Source organism: Mustela nivalis, assembly GCF_964662115.1.
Source record: "Mustela nivalis genome assembly, chromosome: 3".
NCBI lineage: Eukaryota > Metazoa > Chordata > Mammalia > Carnivora > Mustelidae > Mustela > Mustela nivalis.
In genome coordinates, this window is record NC_139022.1 from 122,684,784 (window position 1) to 122,704,631 (window position 19,848).

Here is a 19,848-nt window from a genome sequence, read left to right on the forward strand (position 1 = left end):
TCTAGATGATCATATGCTTTTCTTTTTTTACAGTCCATTCATGTTTTACACTCTGCTTTTATTTGTTACACACTTTTTTACACTCAGTTAAACAACACTGATTAATTATCAAGAATTGAACCAATTTTTCATACTTATGCCAAACTTTAGTTGGTCATGAGGTATTATCTTTTTTATTACTTAACTCCATTTTCTAATATTTTGTTAAAGATTTTTGATATTTATGAGAGATATTGGTATTTTTTTTATAATATCTTCTTTTGGTGGGAAGCAAAGTTTTTTTTTTATTATGTCCAATTATGTCTTTTTCTGTTTTTGATATCATGATAATTCTTACCTCATAATGAGTTGGAAACTCTTCTCTTTTTTTCTGTTTTCTTGAACAGTTTATGTGAAGTTGGTTATATTTGCCTGTGAAAATATCTAACCTGGATTGTCTTTGTGGTAAGGTTTTTAAACCATGAATTCAAATTTTAATAGATGTAGGGCTAATCAGGTTATTTCTTCTTGAATAAGCTTTTGTAGTTTGTGTTCTTCAAGGAATTTGTCCATTCCATCTAAATTATCAAATGTTTGGCATCAAGCTTTTCATAATATTCTATTATTCTTCCTTTAATGTTCGTTGGCTTTATAGATATAATTATATATAATTATATATAATTAAACAATACCTGTTTAATTCCTGGTATTGATCACTTACGTCTTCTTTCTTTTTCATGATTATTATTTTAGAGATTTTCCACTTTATCCCTTCAAAGAAAAAAAAAAATGATTTCATTGGTTTTCTCCATTGCATTCCTGTTTCAGTTTTAGTCATTTCTGTTCTCCATTATTTCCTTCCTCCTGTTTACTTTGGGTTTGACACACTCTTCTTTAGCTAGTTTCTTAAAGTAGAAACTTAGGTTATTGATTTCCATCCTTCTTTCTTATCTAATAAAAGCATTTAATGCCAAAATGTTCCCTTTAAACACTACTTTAGCTTCATTCCACAAATGTTCACATGTGGTGTTTTCATTTTCATTGAATTAAAAATATTTTCTAAATTCCCTTGTGATTTCTTCTTTCACCATAGTTTATTTAGAAGAGTGATGTTTAATTTTCAACATTTTAAGTGATTTTCCATGTATCTTTGTGTCTTTGATTTCTAACTTAATTCCGTTGTGGTCAGAGAATATTTTTATACAATTTGAATCCTTTTAAAATTATTGTAACTTACTTTATGACCCAGACTATTGTTTATCTTAGTGAATATGCTAAGTGGATTTGAAAATAATGTGTATTCTGCTATTGTTGGGTGGAGAGTTGTCTAATGTCAATTAGTCTTATTTGGTTACTAATTTTTTTTTTTCAGTTTCTTATATCTTTAATGATTTCTTGTCTACTTGTAGCAATTACTGAGATAAGAATGTTGATACCCACAACATAATTGTGGAATGGTCTATTCTTTTTTTTTTTTTTTAGCTCTACTGCATTTTGTTTTCATGTATTTTGAAGCTGTGTTGTTCAATACATCCACATTTAGGATTGTTATGTTCTCTTGGTGAATTGACACCTTTATCATTATGAAACATATTCTCTTTATCGAGGGAAATAATGCTTCTTTTATTTGTTTCTTTTTTTAAAGTTTTATGTAAATTCAATAATTAACATCTAGTGTAGTACTCGTTTCAGAGATAGATACATCAGTTGCATTATAACACCCAGTGTTCATTACATCGCATGCCCTCCTATTGCCCGTCTCCCAGCTACCTCATCCCCCCTACGTACTTCCCCTCCAGCAACCCTCAGTTTGCCTATAGTTAGGAGTCTCTTATGGTTTGTCTCCCTCTCGACTTTGTCTTATTTTTTTTTCCCTCCTTTCCTCTATGATCATCTGTTTTGTTTCTTAAATTCTACATCTAAGTAAAATCATATGAAAATTATTTTTCTCTGTTAATTAGAAATAATGCTTATTTTAAATTCTGCTTTCTCTAATAATAATAATATAGCCACTCTAGTTTTTTTTTTTTTTGAGTAGTGTTTTCATGCTGCATTCTTTTCCATCCTTTTATTATTACACTCTCTGTGTCTTTATACTTAAAGAAGATTTATTGTAGATATCATTCAGTTGGGTCTTGCTTTGCTTCATCCAATCCCACAAGTCTCTGGCTTTGCTTATTTTATTTATTTATTTGTTAAGATTTTTAATTATTTGAGGTGCCTGGGTGACTCAGAGGGTCAAGCCTCTGCCTTCAGCTCAGGTCGTGGTCCCAGGGTCCTGGGATCGAGTCCGGCATTGGGCTCTCTGCTCAGAAGGGATCCTGCTCTGCTTCCCTTCGCTCTCTGCCTGCCTCTTTGCCTACTTGTGATCTCTCTCTGTATGTTAAATAAATACAAATCTTTAAAAAAGTATTTTTAATTACTCATTTGAGACAGAGAGATAGAGAGACAGAGATCACAAGTGGGGAAGAAAGGGAGAAGCAGGCTCCCCACTGAGCAGGGAGCCCGATGCAGGACTTGATCCCAGGACTCTGAGATTATGACCCAAGCTGAAGGCAGACATTTAATCAACTAAGCCACCCAGGTGCCCCAAATCTCTGGCTTTAAATTGGATTGTTTAAACCATTTATATCTAACGTCATTATGGCCATACGGGTTTGAGTCTACCATCTTGCTATTTGTTTAATATTGTTCCATCTGCTCTTTCTTGCCTTTTTTCCTATTTTCTTATTTTAGTGAGAAATTTTTATCACTTCATTTTATTTCTTCTACTGGCATTTAGTTATATGTCTTTTTTTATGATTTCCTTAAAATATTGTTTATAACACATATTTTAAATTTTTATAGTTTATCTTCTACTCTCTAATAATATTATACCACTTTTCCTATACTATAATAACCTTACACAGTATACTCCCATTACCTTCTCCTTTCCTTTGTGCTATTATTTTCATATCCTCTACTTTTGCATATATTATAAACTCAGGGGTAAACTGTTGTCATTTTACTTTAAACAATTAACTTTTTAGCAGCTTTATTGAGGTATAATTTAAATCCACTTGCCAGGAGCCAGCCCCCCCCCCCCCCGCAGTCTATCTTCCCCATTGCTTTGGATTCACTTCTCCACCGGTCCTACCTTTCAGAAAGTGGTGGATTTTCTGTTTCTAGAATTGCTGATCTTCTTCTCTTTGATTTCCTGTTGGATTTGCCAGTGTTCAGAATGCTTTGATAGAATATCTAGCTGATCTCTTGCTACCTGATGTCATCTCAGCCTGCTACTTCTCCGCCATCTTTACTCCTCCTAAATACAGCAAACATTTTTAAGTCCAGTTGACTTTTGAGTTTGGGTAAGTATATAGTTGAGTAACTATCATCACCACAATCCACTCTTGAACAATTCCAAAAATTTCCTTTATACCTGTTAGCAGTTAATTTCTACTGCCCATCCTACCCTACACCCAGCTCCAGGAAACCACTAATTTGCTTTCTGTATCTATAACTTTCCTTTTCTTTATATCTGATGTAAATGGACTCATAGAAAATGTAGTCTTATATTTGCATCTGGATTATTGCCATTAGCACTATGATTTTGATCTGTATCCACGTTGCTGCATGTATCAGGAGTTTGTTCCTTTTAATGAGTGAGTAATACTCCATTGTGTGGATATATCATTTTTAATTTTGTTTGTTTTATCTGGTCATCAGTTGATGGACATATGGATAGTTTCTAATTTTGAGCTATTATGAATAATATTGCTATACAAGATTTTGTGTAGACATATATTTCCCTTTTTTGTTTGGTAGGCATTTAGGAGTGAAATTATTGGGTCATATGATAAGTATATGTTTAACTTTTAAGAAACTGCTAAGCTGTTATCCAAAGTGTTTGTACCATTTTTATTCCTATTAGCACTGAATGAGTGCTCAAGTTTCTATTTATCCTCTTCAACACTTAGTAATTTCAGTCTTTTCAGTGCTAGCCTTTTTAATGGCTGTGTAGTGGTCTTTCATTGTGATTTTAATTTGCATTTCCCTTATGACTGATTTTTTTTTAAGATTTTATTTATTTGACAGACATAGATCACAAGTAGGCAGAGAGGCAGGCAGAGAGAGAAGGGGAAGCAGGCTCCCTGCTGAGCAGAGAGCCCGATGCGGGGCTTGATCCCAGGACCCTGGGATCATGACCTGAGCCAAAGGCAGAGGCTTTAACCTACTGAGCCACCCAGGCGCCCACCCACCCATGACTGATTTTGAGCATTCTTCCATGTGTCTACTTATTATCTGTATCCCTTCATCTACCTCCTTGGATGAAGTGCCTCTTTAAGTCTTGGCTTTATTTTTAATTTGGCTACTTGTCTTTTAATTATGGAGCTATATTAGTTTTTGTTTTGTTTTGTTTTTAATGAATTCTGGGTACAAGATTTTGGTGAATTTTACCTGCTGCCAATACCATCCAGTGCCTTTACATGTTAGATACTAATTTTATATCTTTAGAAGTTCCATTTGCTTCTTTTTATATCTTCTTTTATTTTTGCTTCCTAAATATTTAGGAAGTTATGTTTAAAATAGCTGTTTTAGGGCACCTGGGGGGTTCAGTGGGTTAAAGTCTCTGCCTTTGGCTCAGGTCATGATCCCAGAGTCCTGGGATCGAGCCCCGCATCTGGCTCTCTGCTCAGCAGGGAGCCTGCTTCTCTATCTCTTCTGCCTGCCTCTCTGCCTACTTGTGATCTTTGTTTGTCAAATAAATAAATAATCTTAAAAATAAATAAATAAGGGGCACCTTGGTGGCTCAGTGGGTTAATCCTCTGCCTTCGGCTCAGGTCATGATCTCAGGGTCCTGGGATGGAGCCCCACATCGGGCTCTCTGCTCAGCAGGGGGCCTGCTTCCTCCTCTCTGCCTGTGTCTCTGCCTACTTGTGATCTCTGTCTGTCAAATAAATAAGTAAAATCTTTAAAAAAAAATTGGGTTCATTTAAAAAATAAATAGATAAATAAATAAAATAGCTGTTTCAATATCCTTGTCTATTAATTATTATCACCTCTACCATTCCTGTGTCTGTTTATATTGTTTTTTTTTCCTTTTTTTGTAAATCATATTTTTCAGGCTTCTTTGTGTTCCAGGTGATTTTTGATTGGATGGCAGTCATTGTGAAATTGTGTTGGTTGCTCTATTATTTATTTAAAAAGCATGGAATAGCCAAACTGTAGAAAGAGCCGAGATGCCCTTCAACAGATAAATGGATAAAGAAGATGTGGTCTATATATGTAATGGAATATTACTCAGCCATCAGAAAGGATGAATACCCAACTTTTGCATCAACATGGGTGGGACTGGAGTAGATTATGCTGAGTGAAATAAGTCAAGCAGAAAAAGTCAATTAGCATATGTTTCACTTACTTGTGAAACATAGGCAATAGCATGGAGGACATTAGAAGAAGGACGGAAAAATGAAGGAGGGTGGAATCAGAGGGGGAGATGAGCCATGAGAGACTGTGGACTCTGAGAAACAAACTGAGAGTTTTAGAGGGGAGTGGGTAGGGGGATGTGTTGGCCCATGATGGGTATTAAGGAGGGCATCTATTGCATGGAGCACTGGGTGTTATACGTAAACAATTAATCTTGGAACACTACATCAAAAACTAACTATTCCTATATGGTAACTAATATAACTTAATAAAAAACAATAATAAATAAATAAATAATAAAAGCATGGACTTTGTTCTTCTCACAGTTAAGTTACATAGAATCAGTTGGAGACAATCAGTTGGAGACATTTGGGCCCCCAATGTCTTCAGCTCCACTGCAGAGGCAATATTATTCTGAGGTTTCTACTCAATGCATTATATTATGAGGGTCTTTCAGTGTGGCTGGTAGAAACACTATCTATTCCTAGTCTTATGTGAACTGTGAGAATAATTCAGCCTATTCCTGTCAGAGTTCTCTCTTCAGCCTCATGTATTTTTCTCTAATAAATACTTCACCAAAGACTCAAGGAAATCTCTCAGTAGATCCTAGATTTCTCTTCTGTTCAGCTCCTACCTCTTGGTTACAACTCTAGTTGTAGTGTTACAACTCTACACAAAGTTGTCTTTCCAGTCTCTGTCTCTTCAACTTCAACTTAGAATGCTGAGTTCTCATCCCTATGCTGCAATCTGGAAATTATCTATAGGAAATAAGGTGTAATTTACAGTTCACCTCACTTGTTTCTCATTTTAGGGAGGGGTCATATACTTCCTATCTTCTGATGTTTGAAAATCATCTTTTTTATATATTGTGTCCTATTTTCTATAGGCTTAAGGTGGAAAGGTAAATCTAGTTTCAGTTATTCCATCATAGATAGAAGCAGAAGTCTCCATAGGAAGTTTTAGATCACAAGAATTACATGATCTGATGTATATTTTAACAATGTGGGGCTGCTGAGTTAAAGGTTGGCTATAGAAGGTAGAGAGTGATGGAGGCAAGGAGTTAGGAGATGATTGCCAGAATCCAGGCCAGAAGTGACCATCATTTTTTGTAAAGGTAGACATGAAACAAAAGGATTGAATTCTGGACTTGAAGAAAAAATAAATGCGATTTGCTGATTATTTAGTTGTGTATGAAAAGAAGGTAGAAATGAAGGATGACTCTAAGACTTTTTACTTAACTAGAAAATGGGGGAGTCATTGGAAACAACAGTTTCAGCTTTGGGGAGAAATTCTGAAAGGGGTGGTGGATTGAAGAAAGAATAGAAGAGTTAGACACAGTGAGGATAGACAGCTCTCTCAAGAAGGTCAATCAATTACATTCCATCTGTCAAGAGACCCACAATCTAGTTGGGCAAGCGGAATATTCATAAGTAGATAATTACATCAGTGTAGGAGTGCAGAATAGAAGTTTATAGCCACAAATCAAATGAAGAAGTCTCTAATATAGGAGGGAAGCATAAAATACTTCACAGAGGTGGAGATGCTTTAGCTGCATGGCAAAGGACCAGGACAATTTCACCAGAGGAGGTGGGCAATGACATTGCAGAAAGTGTGAAGAGAATGGGATAACTTGACAGATGGTAGACAACTCAACACTTTCAGGAAATTCTAATTCTCTATGGCTCAGCCTAAAGTGGGAAGAAGGATTTGTGAAAAAGTGAAGCAAGAGATAAAGGCAGAGACAAAGACCTTTCTTTACCATGTACATAGTTTAGACTACACTGTAAGTAATGGAAATACTTCTAAGGCTCTGAAATGTGACTGGAGGAGTTGAGCAGGGAAGCTAGGTAAGAGCCTGGGTAAGAGGCCATTATGGGCAGAACAAATCCAAGGAGATGGAACATTTGGGGTATGAAATCACAACATTTAAAGCTGAGGAGTCAAGAGATCTGGGTGAGCTGATGGATGGGGTAAATTAAAAGGAATAAAAGGGGAAAGTTAAAGATGATGTTTAGGTTTTTTTCTTGGCCAACTGGGTAGATGGTGATGCCATTAGCTAAAGTTGGGAAATAAAATATTTTACAGAAAAGCACACTCCTTACCCAAGATTAGATAATCCCTCAATGAGCTGGTGGCTCCAAGAGTGGGTTAGAAGATCCTTAACCTCCTACTCCAGTGGTCTTCATCAACTCCATCCCTTATACCCCAGCCACATTAAAAACTTAAAAGCTATGGGAAAAAAATATGTTGCTATTTATGCAAGATACCTTTAACTCAAATCCCCTAATTAATGTTCATTTACTAGCCCCTTTATCTACAAATATCCCTGGAATTGCAACTGATTCTGTGTCCAGGCAGATTAGTACAAAAATTTAGGTTTCTCTTCATATATACAAATAATAGGGGTAATACCACCTACTGTAGTACTTCACATAGCCCGGGATCAGTACAACATGAAGAAGAAATAATTCTGGCCTTCCCAGAAAAAGTGTCCCTCATATCCTAGGATCCATACAGTGCCCTTTTTTATGTTCCTCAACTAGTGAACTCACAGCATAGGGCCTTTGGATGTTTGTCTCTTGGAATAGTGACCTATCTATAGATAGATAGATATATCATATTCTTCAGGTCTTTTGCATCTCCTTCCATGGCCATTTTTGAGACATTTCCAGCCTCAGTCTTTATCATATCACCTTGTTGATTCCCTTCTCAACACTTTATAATTTCTAATTATATATTATTATTAATTGATTTTTTTACAATTAATTGGTTGTTTTACATCTATTGCCCACATAAGACTCTATAAGAGTAACAATTATGATTTACCATGTCTTCACTAGAACATATATGATGTGACCTTTACCCAAAAGTACACAGTAAATATATGTTGAATCAATAAATAAGAAATAAATAAGTCAGACAATTAGGGTTACTATTTAAAAACATTTCATTAATTAACCAATAGGAGGAGGTATTATTTTGGGAAGGGAGAAATTTCCCGTTGTTTCTGAAATCATACCACATAGATAATGGCTTTTCCTAAGATTCATCCTGTGTGATTTGGGGAAGACATAATTTCAAAATTGCATTGTTATCCCTTGCTTTTGCAGAGCAAAAATGAACTTTGGGGACTTTATCAAGAGAAAAATCTTCTTCACAGCAAAGGAAACAGTTAACAAAACAAAAAGGCAACCCACAGAATGGGAGAAGATATTGCAAATGACATTACAGATAAAGGGCTGATATCCAAGATCTATAAAGAACTTCTTAAACTCAACACCCCCCAAAAAACAAATAATCAAGCCAAAAAATGGGCAGAAAACATGAACAGACACTTTTCCAAAGAAGATATATGAATGGCTAACAGACACATGAAAAAAATGTTCAACATCATTAGCCATCAGGGAAATTCAAATCAAAACCACTTTGAGATACCACCTTACACCAGTTAGAATGGCAAAAATTAACAAGGCAGGAAACAACAAATGTTGAAGAGGATGTGAAGAAACCCTCTTACACTGTTGATGGGAATGCAAGTTGGTATAGCCACTTTGGAAAACAGTATGGAGTTTCCTTAGGAAGTTAAAAATAAAGCTAACTTATGACCCATCAATTGTACTACTGGGTGTTTACCTCAAAGATACAGATAGAGTGAAAATAAGGGGCACCCCAATGTTCATAGCCGCAATGTCCACAATAGTCAAACTGTGGAAGGAGCTGAGTGCATTCAACAGAAGAATGGATAAAGAAGATGTGGTCCAGGGTGCCTGGGTGGCTCAGTGGGTTAAGCCTCTGCCTTTGGCTCAGGTCATAATCTCAGGGTCCTGGGATCGAGTCCCACATCAGGCTCTCTGCTAAGAAGGGAGCCTGCTTCCCTCTCTCTCTCTCTCTGACTGCCTCTCTGTCTACTTGTGAACTCTCTCTGTAAAATAAATAAATAAAATCTAAAAAAAAAAAAAAAGATGTGGTCCATATATGCAATGGAATATTACTCAGCCATCAGAAAGGATGAATACCCAACTTTTGCATCAACATGGATGGGACTGGAGGAGATTATGCTGAGTGAAATAAGTCAAGCAGAAAAAGTCAATTAGCATATGTTTCACTTACTTGTGGAACATAAGCAATAGCATGGAGGACATTAGGAGAAGGAAGGGGAAAATGAAGGAGGGGAAATCAGATGGGGAGATGAACCATGAGAGACTCTTAACTCTGGGAAACAAACTGAGGGTTTCAGAGGGGAGGGGGTGTGGGGATGGGTTAACCTGGTGATGGGTATTAAGGAGGGCATGTATTGTAATGAGCACTGGGTGTTATATGCAAACAATGAATCATGGAATGCTACATCAAAAACTAATGAAGTACTGTGTGGTAACTAACATAACATTAAAAAAAAAAGATTGTATTGGTACATCAGCCTATAATAATAATAATGAACAACTCCAAATCTTAGCGGGAGTGTTAGGTTATTCTCCTATTACAGACTTTATGGTCATTGCCTTCTATGTAGTGATTCAAGGATTCCAGTGTCTTCCTTTCTGTGGCTCCACCATCTTCTCGGGCGGGACACTGTGATTCTTCACTGGATTCCCTCTGTTTGTGTAGCGAACAGGCAGAGAGAAGACCTGCCTGGTTACATAAGAGGTTTCACAGATCAAGTCTGGAGGTGGTGTGCATCACTTCTACACAAACTTTATTGGTCAGAATGAAGCATATGACCCCACCCTAAATGCTGGGAAGGCTGGGAGGGAGGCTGGTAAATATAGTCTTCTTGTATTCCCAAAAAGAAGAAACTGGATCTGTGAGCATCAAGCTAGCCTCTGCCACAAGAGGGGACTTCATTTGGTTGTTATTAAGATTAGAGAGTTAATATATGTAAAATACTCAGAACAGGCCCAGCATATTGGGGGCATCCATGATGTCAGGTTAAGTTGCAAGAGGAGTTTCTCTGATTTCGCACTAATCACTGCTTGCTAAACAAGGGTGGCATTCTAAAGTTTCTGTCAAGCCCAACAGCTGGCTGGAGAGTTTTTTGAGCCCCAGTGCCCAAGGAAGCCAGCCAAGAATGCAGATGCCACCGCCAAGTCCGTGTGGCACATCCTCATGCTTTGTTTAATTTGGTTCCCTGGGTGGGATGAATTTTATGAGCAGGTGTTCTGGTTAATTAGGTGATTAATACTCTTCAAATTGGAGAGCCATTTCCCTAGTGACAGTTCTTGCTTTGCTCAAATGTGAGACAAAGCTTCATTGCATAGTTTGTACAGACCCATGATTGTACTCACCTGTCTGCCAGGCCTCTCAGGTCCGCCCTCTGGTGCTGAGGACCAAGAGCCTGACCCCACATCTGGCTGAATCACCACCATCTTGATGTACTAGTTTAGAGAAAAAAGAGCTCTTCACTTCATCTGGCCTCCTTTCAGACAGGGCAAAACTGATCTGGGATATATTTCTGGTTCCTTTCTGGGGATTCCAATCTGTATCATCTCTCCTAGAGCCCAGATGGCCAACCCATGTCCAAAAGCAAATCAAGTATCAGAGCTTTTTCTCGAATTTGCTCTCAAACCAATGGAATCTGTCCTAAACTCTCTTATGTTCCACATTCCCAAAGCCCTTTCCTTAGACTCATATACCATTCTTTTCCTGCCTGTTCATAGCCATAGGTTCATAGCATTTGCTTCCCTCAAGAGGAAGACCCTTTTCCTCACATTGAGCTCATCAAATCTGTGTATTCTCCAAAAACTGACTGGCATTCCTCAGCACTTCCAATCCAGTTTGAAGTGATTTTTTTTTCCTTTTTAGAATTTTTGTTGCACTTACTATCTGACTCACATTAATTAGCATTTAATTATATACCATATCTTTTATCTTCTTTCATGTATCTTAAACTTCTCTTCCTAATTGGATTGTTGGCAGCTGTGAGCTGTGTCTTCTTCTGGGCGTAAAGTTCCCAATAAATGGCTATTCTATTGCTAAATTAAGCTAGATTCCACTTACACTTCTAGAAAATGGGTCAAATCCATTTTATTATACCAGCTGGGCCATACAACTGAAAATACGTCTACTCATTCTAGTTTCTCACATGTTCCAACTTTACAGTCACAGAGGAACTGAATCTTTCTCCAGTTCCAGTTGGAAAAATTTCAGGGAAGACTCTGATTGGCTTTATGTCAGTGCTCATCCCTAGAAAATAACTATTATGAGAGAGAGGCAAGATCATATAACAAGAAAGTTCTAAATTATAATCACATAGTTGGAGTGAAAGATGAAGAATTGTCCATTACAGGCGGCTCTGGATTTTGGAAGGTTCTATTGCTTTATCTTGTTCTCCAGGATAGGTTATATATTTTAAAGTTATGTATTCAGTCATCAAACATTTATCTATTCAGAGTAGATCTTGCCCCCTTGGGAAGCTCAATAGTGTAACTGGCAGTAAAACTTTAATATTCTTTTTTTCTCAACAGAGAGAAAAGAAGCCTTTGCATGGAAAAAAAATGACCTTCCAGGTCCAGCTGATGGTACTTTTACTCAATCCTGCTCCCCCAGAAATGCCCTAAAATTCACATATGTGAATTTTTCCCTCCCCTGGGAAGATTTAGTAGGAATCACAGTCTTAATCTCAAATTGGAGTTTTCGTCATCTTTCCCTTCCCTCCCCGTTCACATATTCCTCAGAGATCTACTAGGATGGCTCAGTGAGGGAGTGTGTCAGTTCCAGGGCCCCTGGTAAGAAGCAGACAACACAACCCAAAGGAGTAATCTGAAGAAGGTAAAGTAGAGGGACTATTTAGAAAAGTGAGATAGGGTTAAGGAATCAAGAGATGGGGACTGCCCAAGGTTTAGCAGTAACGGAAAACTACTCCTACTCCCTAAAGAGATAAGGGGATGCGAAGGGCAGCTGGAGGACATGAACTCTGACCTTCAGTAAAGGAAGGTAGCCACTACCACACTGCTATCCTTATAGAGGAAGTGCTGACTTTCCTCCAGATTTCTGGGCTAGTTCCCCACATGGGCAGACCCAAGGGAGCACAGGTGATACAGTCCATATAGTGGGCAGAGCAGTCTGGACAGTTCACTGGGGAACAACCAGCACAAATGGTAAGTTTCAGTGGGAGGGAAGCAAACATATCAGAATGTGGGGTGGGGCGGAGAATGTATATAGTTATCAAAAAACAAAAAACAAAAAACAAAAGCCCACTCAGAGTTTCTAGAAGAGTATAGTTTCCTCCTCCTCCCACAGAAGATCAAGTAACACTGATCGAAATGACTAAAACTGCAGCAAGAGGGTGTCAAATAAGCTAGGTGATTGGAGAGATGATTCATTTGCATACTTGTAAATTAGTCATTCACCAATCATCAGGGATGAATTTGTACCTCTTAGGCATCAAGCATGCAAAAATGAATTAGATACTTCTGTATGTTTGAAAATTTTTAAAATAAATGTTGGAATTAATAGATTCTATACATTCCCTGACTTTGAAAATCTAATAGACTGGATCTGCAAGGTTTCCTGGAGAAATGAAAGGCTCCACTAACTCTGGGCTAGCCAGACGGGAAAGAGCCAGGAAGAATGTTCAGGAGGGATGTTACGCGGAGTGGGTGTGGGAGAGCAGGAGTTGAGGTACAGACGTAGAAATCTACTTCAAAGTTCAGGTTTGCATTGCAACGTGTGCATTTTAGAAAAAAATCCCTTGATCATCCGGACCAAGGATGAATTGTTGGAACAACAACAACAAAAAAGTAAGAAAGAGAAATGAGTTGGGGGCTGGTGTGACCAATGGCCGTGCCTGAAACAAGGATCTGAACAATAGAGCTGGACGCCCAACGATGAAGAGGGAACAGATGCAAGTGATACTCCTGAGGAATAATTAACAGGACTCGGGAACTGAATGGCTGTGGTATGAAACAGCGGGAAGATGCTTTGGTGCTGTTTGGCCTTCTCGTCATCCCCTTACTTTTTCAGTTTACAGCTCCCCAGTTTTCCTTTGAGAACACTGCTCCTGCCTGCCTCGCTGAGTATAACTTTCACGGAACTGTTATCCACAGATTCTGGCCTTCTGTGGTTAACAGGGTGATTACATAACCTAAGCCAGGCCAGTCTTTGTGTCTTGGGAATTTGGAAGTTTGGGATTTTGGAAGTTTGGGCTTGATCCTAGATCCTGCTTGGTTTGTGTCTTTTTAAAAACTTCCTTCTTTAGTTTCTTCCTCCTTAAATTTGTATGCTACCCAAAGGCGTTCATAAAAATGATTTCTTTTTAACTTCAATTAGCTAGTTTCTATTGCTGAAACCAGAAAACCTCAACTGATTATAGTAGCCATGTAAATAATGGTGCCTTCCACTGAGAGACAGAAAACAGGTGGAGGAGAAAGTTTGAGGTGAGTTTCTTTGGGGAATGGGTGGGCAGTTTGCTTTCGAGAAGCCTCAAGAGAACTAAAGGAAAAAAATCCAAAAGTTGGCCCTGGAGGCTTATGCGAAACTCTGAAAATGACACCACAAGGTGTAAATGCCATCTCTGGTACTTAGACATAATAAGTCCTACCCAACAAACTTGCCTCCTCCTAAGGACTTACTCATACTTCTCTGGGAAGAGTAATGCTTCAGAAGCCGTAAGGGAGAGTGGGTAGAGCCTAATTCTAAGCACTGGGAGCCCTGGGTCCTGGCTCTGGCTCTTTCATTAATTAGCTGGATAACCGTGTACCAGTGACCCTCCCTCTCTGAGCCTCAGTTTCCACATTATTGAATACAGAGGCTGAATTATATTGAGTGTTCTCCAAAAATTTCAAAAGAATTTTAAGTTTATATGTAAAAGGGTCAGCTATACCAGGGAAACTGGGTTCAACAAACCTTAAACCAGTTTCCTTACGGCAGGACTTCTCAGAATCTTAAATATGCTCATTGGTGATGCCAATCTCCAAGAGTGGTGAAAGCGAGCATTTCTCACCCTATTTTTTGCCCAAGAACCCCCCTTTCCCCCCTTTCTTGAAGAAACACGTAGAACTAGTAGTCGTCAGAACACACTTGCAGAAATGCTGGATCAGGTGGCTTTCAAGGTGGTTCCAGCGCTGCTCCCTAATTTTATATGGCCCATGCCCTCTTCACCGTCTGTTTCTTTGGGATGATTGACTCTTAGGCTCTGTTCTGAAGTGTTCTCCCAAAGAAAAACAAGCACACTTGAATGCCTATTAAGTCACTTAAAGATCTAGTCAGGCTCATGAAATTTCCCATCAGCTTAAATGGAAAACAAAGTCCCTGCCCTCCACCCCACCCTCACACTGTGCTCAGAGCACAGACCCAGGCCCAGCCTAAAAGGATTGCAAAACATGCTCTAGCGTGCATTTGGGAAAACAAAGAAAACTCCACTCTTTTCTGCTCCAGACAGTCTGAGACGCTTTTGTGCCCTTGGTTCTTTGCCCAGTTCTCTCATCTGCCTCAGTCCTGGTATTAAATTGGTTCAAGGTTTGGAGGAAAGTTTCAGAGGAAAGGATGTTTAGAGTTCTTAGAAGCTGAAGTCACTCTATGGACCAGGGCTTAGACTCTCTATGGTCACCAGAGGGCGCTGAGAACAGCATCGGTACAGAAAGCTGCTCCCAAGAAAAACAGCAGTAAATTACGCCTAATGTGTTTATGAATGATGGAGGGGCTGAAGTGTGTGTGACTGTGTATGTACGTGTACACGTACGTGCAGTTGGGTGCCTGGAGCTATGATTTTGAAAATATGTTAAATAGTATAAAATAAAATCTACACCTCTACTATAAATTCACAGGATACGGTCAAGTCGTTGAAAATTTCCTTCAAGGAAAATGAGGCAGAAGGAATTAGAATAGTATTTATATGAAAGAAAAGGAAAGAGCTCTCAGTAGCGTAATTATTATTGTGGTATGTGTGATTGTGCATAGTGTGAGGCGATGCATGTACACATGTGGGTATGTGAGTGTGAAGGTGTATAATGGTGTGTGTGTGAGCCTCAGTATAAGCATGTGTGTGCATGCAAGTGTGTGTGTGGCGGGGGGGCGGTGTGCACGCACGTGCATGTTCAGGGCTCATTTAGACTTTTCCAGTGTGAGCAGACCTTAAAGAAGTCTGGGCAATACTTCCTCCAGTTGCTGCCCTCTCCCTCCAAACAAACAAACAAAATCATTCCTACAAGTATTTATGGAGCCTCTAACACACGCGCCCCTCCCCACCAGCATCTGGAAAAGCTCAGACCTGGCCAATTTAGAGCGCTATGGAAGAATGAAGGCTCTGGGGCCGAAAGGATGTCTCACATGCGAATGACTGTTTTGCAAAAGCACTTTCTCTTCTTTGATGCTCCAAACAACCCAGATAGGCGGTCCCAAACAGAGCTGTGGCCCCTTGCTTTGAGAAAACCGAGGCTCAGAGGTGACATGATTGGCCCAGAGTCACCAAGTCAGGGAGCAAAAGCTGACTATGGACAGGCATTGTCAGTCCAGGGATCCTAGTTCCGGCCATCGTGACTTTTAGCTGCACAGCGGGCGTTGGGTCTAGGCAAAGCAGGACCCGTCTGCATGTGGGGTTTGTCAGCAGCAGCTGATGAACAATACTATCAAACATTTTATGTGACACGTGTGACTGTGAAATGCGTAGTATCAATAAAACAGGTCCTTTAGGAATAAGTTGCAGATCTTTGCCAAGATGAGGTAGGATCTTTGAAGATCTTCCTAGATGAGGACACAGCTTCGATGGGCTGTGGTGTAAAATATGAGTGAATGTGAGGACTGCGGTTTGGGGTACCTAGGAGCTGTGTGGCCTTGAGCAAGTCCCTTTACTTCTCTGAAATTTGTTTCATTTATAACATGGGGTACTCAGATGCCCTCTTGCGGGACGATATTGAAACCCAAGGAAAGAAAACTGAGCTGAGTGCCTAGCTCAGTGCCAGAATAAAGAGAAAATGCCACCAGCCTGATCAGTCCTTGGCTCCGTAACAGTGAATGGGTCTCAATTTTGGGACCCTGCTGGCTGAGCCCCTTTTCCTCCCCTCTAACACATCTCCTGCCTCCTCCCCTCCGGGCTCTGGGTTGCTCCAGCAAAGTTCCCAACTTAGTCGACATGACGTGCGGCGCAGCCAATGAGAGGCGGGGCTGGCGTTTTTTGTGGGGGGCGGGAGGGGTGGGCCCCGCGTCTCCGGTGTCTGCCCTGCTCAGTGAATGGAGAGAGCGAGCGCCGGCCAGCTCACCCGGCCGCCCCGTGCCCCAGCCGCCGCCGCCGCGCTCCCGAGCTCAGCCCCAAGTCGGACCGCCTCGGGCGCCGTGCCCCACTGCGCTCGTCCCCAGGTCCCCGACCCGGCCCACGCCCCGGGCAGCGGGCCAGCGGGCCCAGGAGGCGCTCTGTACCTGGGCACTCCGAGCGATGCGCAGCGGGGCAGTAGCAGCCCCGCGGATGGAGCTGCTGCCGCTGCCGCCGCCGCCGCCGCCCGGCGCGCCCCGCTCCGCCCGCGCCCCGTGCGCCTGAGCGCCGAGCTCGCTCCTCCTCCGCGCCAACTCCGCCGCCCGCTCCCCAGGCTGCTCGGGCTCCGCGCGCGATTCCCCGGGCTCCACGCGTCTTGCCCCGCCGAGGCAGCCTCCTCTGGGCGCGGGCCCCTGCACACCATGGCCCCCGGGCGGACAGGGGCCGGCGCCGCCGTGCGCGCCCGCCTGGCGCTGGCCTTGGCGCTGGCGAGCGTCCTGAGCGGGCCCCCAGCCGCCGCCTGCCCCACCAAGTGTACCTGCTCCGCCGCCAGCGTGGACTGCCACGGGCTGGGCCTCCGGGGGGTTCCCCGGGGCATACCCCGCAACGCCGAACGCCTGTGAGTACCCCCGCCCCACCCTACCCGGGCCACCCACCTGGGTCCATAGTGGGGCCCCCAGGCACCAGATCTTTCCTCTCCCCTTGGCCGCACTGGATGCAGTCTCTTGTCACCTCTCCCGGATCGGATCCTTTATCCCCTGAGTTGGGGTCTGTGGCGTTGGTCAGGTCTAGGGAGAGAGGTCTTGAAGCCCACTGCGATGGGCAAAGAGCAGTGCTTCTCCAGGGGTGAAGGCTCCAGACGCAGGGCCGGGTGACAGCTTCCAGCAGAACGCTGGCAGGAAGCGAGGGGAGGAAAGAACACTGCAGCCAGTGAGGTCTTAGGACGAGGGCAAGGGATCCGCGCACGTTTAGGAGGTGGGCGAAGGAGAAAGCCGAAAGGTGATGGGGCGTAAGGGCACGGAGACGGGAGAGGGCCGAGACTCCGACCTGCCTGAAGATCAGAAAGGGCCAGTCACTTTCCGGCTGCCCTTAGAAGCGAAGTTGAGAATGTGTATAAAGGTCTAACTTCTGAGGAACCAAGCGAATTGAGAGTGGGTGCTTGCAAAACCCGCCCTGCCTGGAGCGCAGCCTCCCAGATGCCAAGTTGCAGCCGGGGTGAATTTTTTATGGCTTGGTTATAAATGCCTCCCCAAACGGGCCGGAGAATGGAAATGCTGACAGCCCTTTAAATGAGACCGAGCGCTATAATCTTACAAACCGCACTCAGCCTCGGATCCTGGGTTTGGCAGCAAGAGGAGAGGCGTTTGGAGAGTGGGGTGGATTGACCCTCGTTTTAACCCCAATTGTGCAACCAAATATTTACTTTTCATATGTCAACGTTTTGGAAACATTTATCATTTTGATCCTCGGACCAAATTCAAAACTTGGACTCCGAGGGTGGGCTCTTCCCAGCCCACAGTTGGGGAGTAAGGAAAGAAGGAGAAATGGAGGAGGGGGTTGGAACCGGCCTGGGAACACAGCCCAGAAGTGGGTGAGGGTTTGCTCCAGTGTAATCGACTTCTCCGCGTCTTGCTCTCCCTCTGTCTCCCTTGCCCATTGCATCTCAGGGGTGGGTGCATTGGGTCTTCCGTTCTGCTCTCTTGACTTGAGGCTGTAAGAGAGTGGCATGAGACTGAATTGTCCTACAGCGTGTTACTCCTGTTGATCACCTCCTGTCACCTCACGTCTCATCCTCTAACTCCGCGTGTCCCTAGGCAGAGACTCAGTATAACTGTTTTCCTTTCTCCTGGAGCTTTCCTGTGGCTCAAAACATACATTTTTTTTTTCCAAGTGCATTCTTTATTCTGTGTGGTCGTGCAATTCTAGAGCACTGGAGCCGAACCTTCATTAACATAAGTAGAAAAGGAGGCTCAGACTTTTAAGAAGACTTGCCCAAGGTAACGCAGCAAGTTAGTGGCACAAAAGGGGCCACAATCCAGGTGTCCACAGCTTAATTCAGATCTTATATTTTACAGTACCAGTTTAAAACTAGTCGTAGTGGTATTTCTGGGTATCTCCCCGTCTACTAGCCGTCTTTGGAACAAGGGTCAGTTGGGGCCAAGATCTGTAAATAGATGCTCCTGGGAAGTTTCTGGCTGGGCTTGGGTCTTAGGGTAGCCTGCTCTTGCTACTGCTTTGGGTGGACCCCACCAACATTCAGCTTGCTGTGACATTGGCTCTCCTGTTTGGAATCGTGAGACTACCTCTCCTCCATCCTCAAAATCATGGTACCTGTTTGGGAAACCGTGGGTGGAGGTGGGCATGAGCCCTTCTCCTGCTGGCAGGTAGGGAAGTCCTCAAAAGCTATAGACATACTGCAGTCAGTATGTCACCGATCTCTTTCCCCGGGAGACCCAGGCAGCTTGGAGCGCCCCATCTGCTCTACCACTGGAGACACTGGGTGGAGACTGAGTCCTGAGGATTCCCATGTCCCCCCGCTGCAGTCACTGTCGTTCGCAGGCACTGGCAGAGTGGGAAGTGCTTTGGAATATCTGAGTCTCAACTACCTTGGTTCCGGGCACTGGTGCCTCTTGGGCTGGGGTGTGTGGAGTGACATGGCTGCCAAGGCTGGCTCCTCATTTTGGTCTTCCTACCCTGGGAGAGGGGACAGCCTTTAGAAGAAAGCTTGGTCAGGAGGGCTGCCTGGGGGAGGACCAGCCCACCCACAGTCCTTCACCACCTCTCATCCTCCGTCAATCAACGCAGATGGAACGTTTGAGTTCTGCAAACTCTTGGGGGGATGTTTGGCATTTCTAAGCTATGGGAAGGATTTTTTTAAGGGAGGAATTTCTCATTCATTCCTTTCTTCATTCATTCAACAAACATTACTTGAACCTCTAGGCATTCCAGTAACTGTATATAAAATCATTGCATATACAGAAGAAAACCAGCAATTCAGCTTAAAGAATGTAAGCAGAGGACAGAAGAAGGAAACTTCCTTTAGTCAGGCTTTGAAACTCCCCAGCACTCGTTTTCTTCACGGGGCATATGGTCTGTCAGCATTGGCATCACATGCTCAGGACTTTCCTCAAATCCAGTTTTCTGATCTCTAATGTTTATATTGTGTTTTACAACAAAGGAGAAGCATTTTCTCCCTTTTTCCATTCCTGCTACTTGGCCTCCCAGAGAGACTTCTCTGGAGGAGTGTGTGTATGTGTGTGTGTGCACATACATGTGCAAAT

General features: G+C 42.2%; 1 protein-coding gene and 1 long non-coding RNA gene across 3 annotated transcripts in view; one reads left to right on the top strand and one right to left on the bottom strand.

Moving 5' to 3' along the window:
• Positions 1–676: 676 nt before the first annotated feature.
• On the bottom strand, positions 677–17,791 carry LOC309861315. Its single transcript, XR_014309863.1, has 3 exons — positions 17,224–17,791; positions 3,116–3,280; positions 677–750 (listed from the first exon to the last, which is right to left on the bottom strand). It is a non-coding gene; the product is annotated as an uncharacterized lncRNA (long non-coding RNA).
• The window catches only part of SLIT3 (slit guidance ligand 3), a gene marked incomplete at its 5' end in the record, with an annotated part of 594,733 nt that continues 591,432 nt past the window's right edge, over positions 16,548–19,848 (top strand). The window contains one exon of one of the 2 annotated variants that reach the window (XM_082724113.1): positions 16,548–17,186. In XM_082724113.1, the coding sequence (XP_082580239.1) occupies positions 16,549–17,186 (638 nt within the window). The remainder of the gene's footprint in view (positions 17,187–19,848) is intronic. The other variant, XM_082724112.1, reaches the window with a different exon arrangement.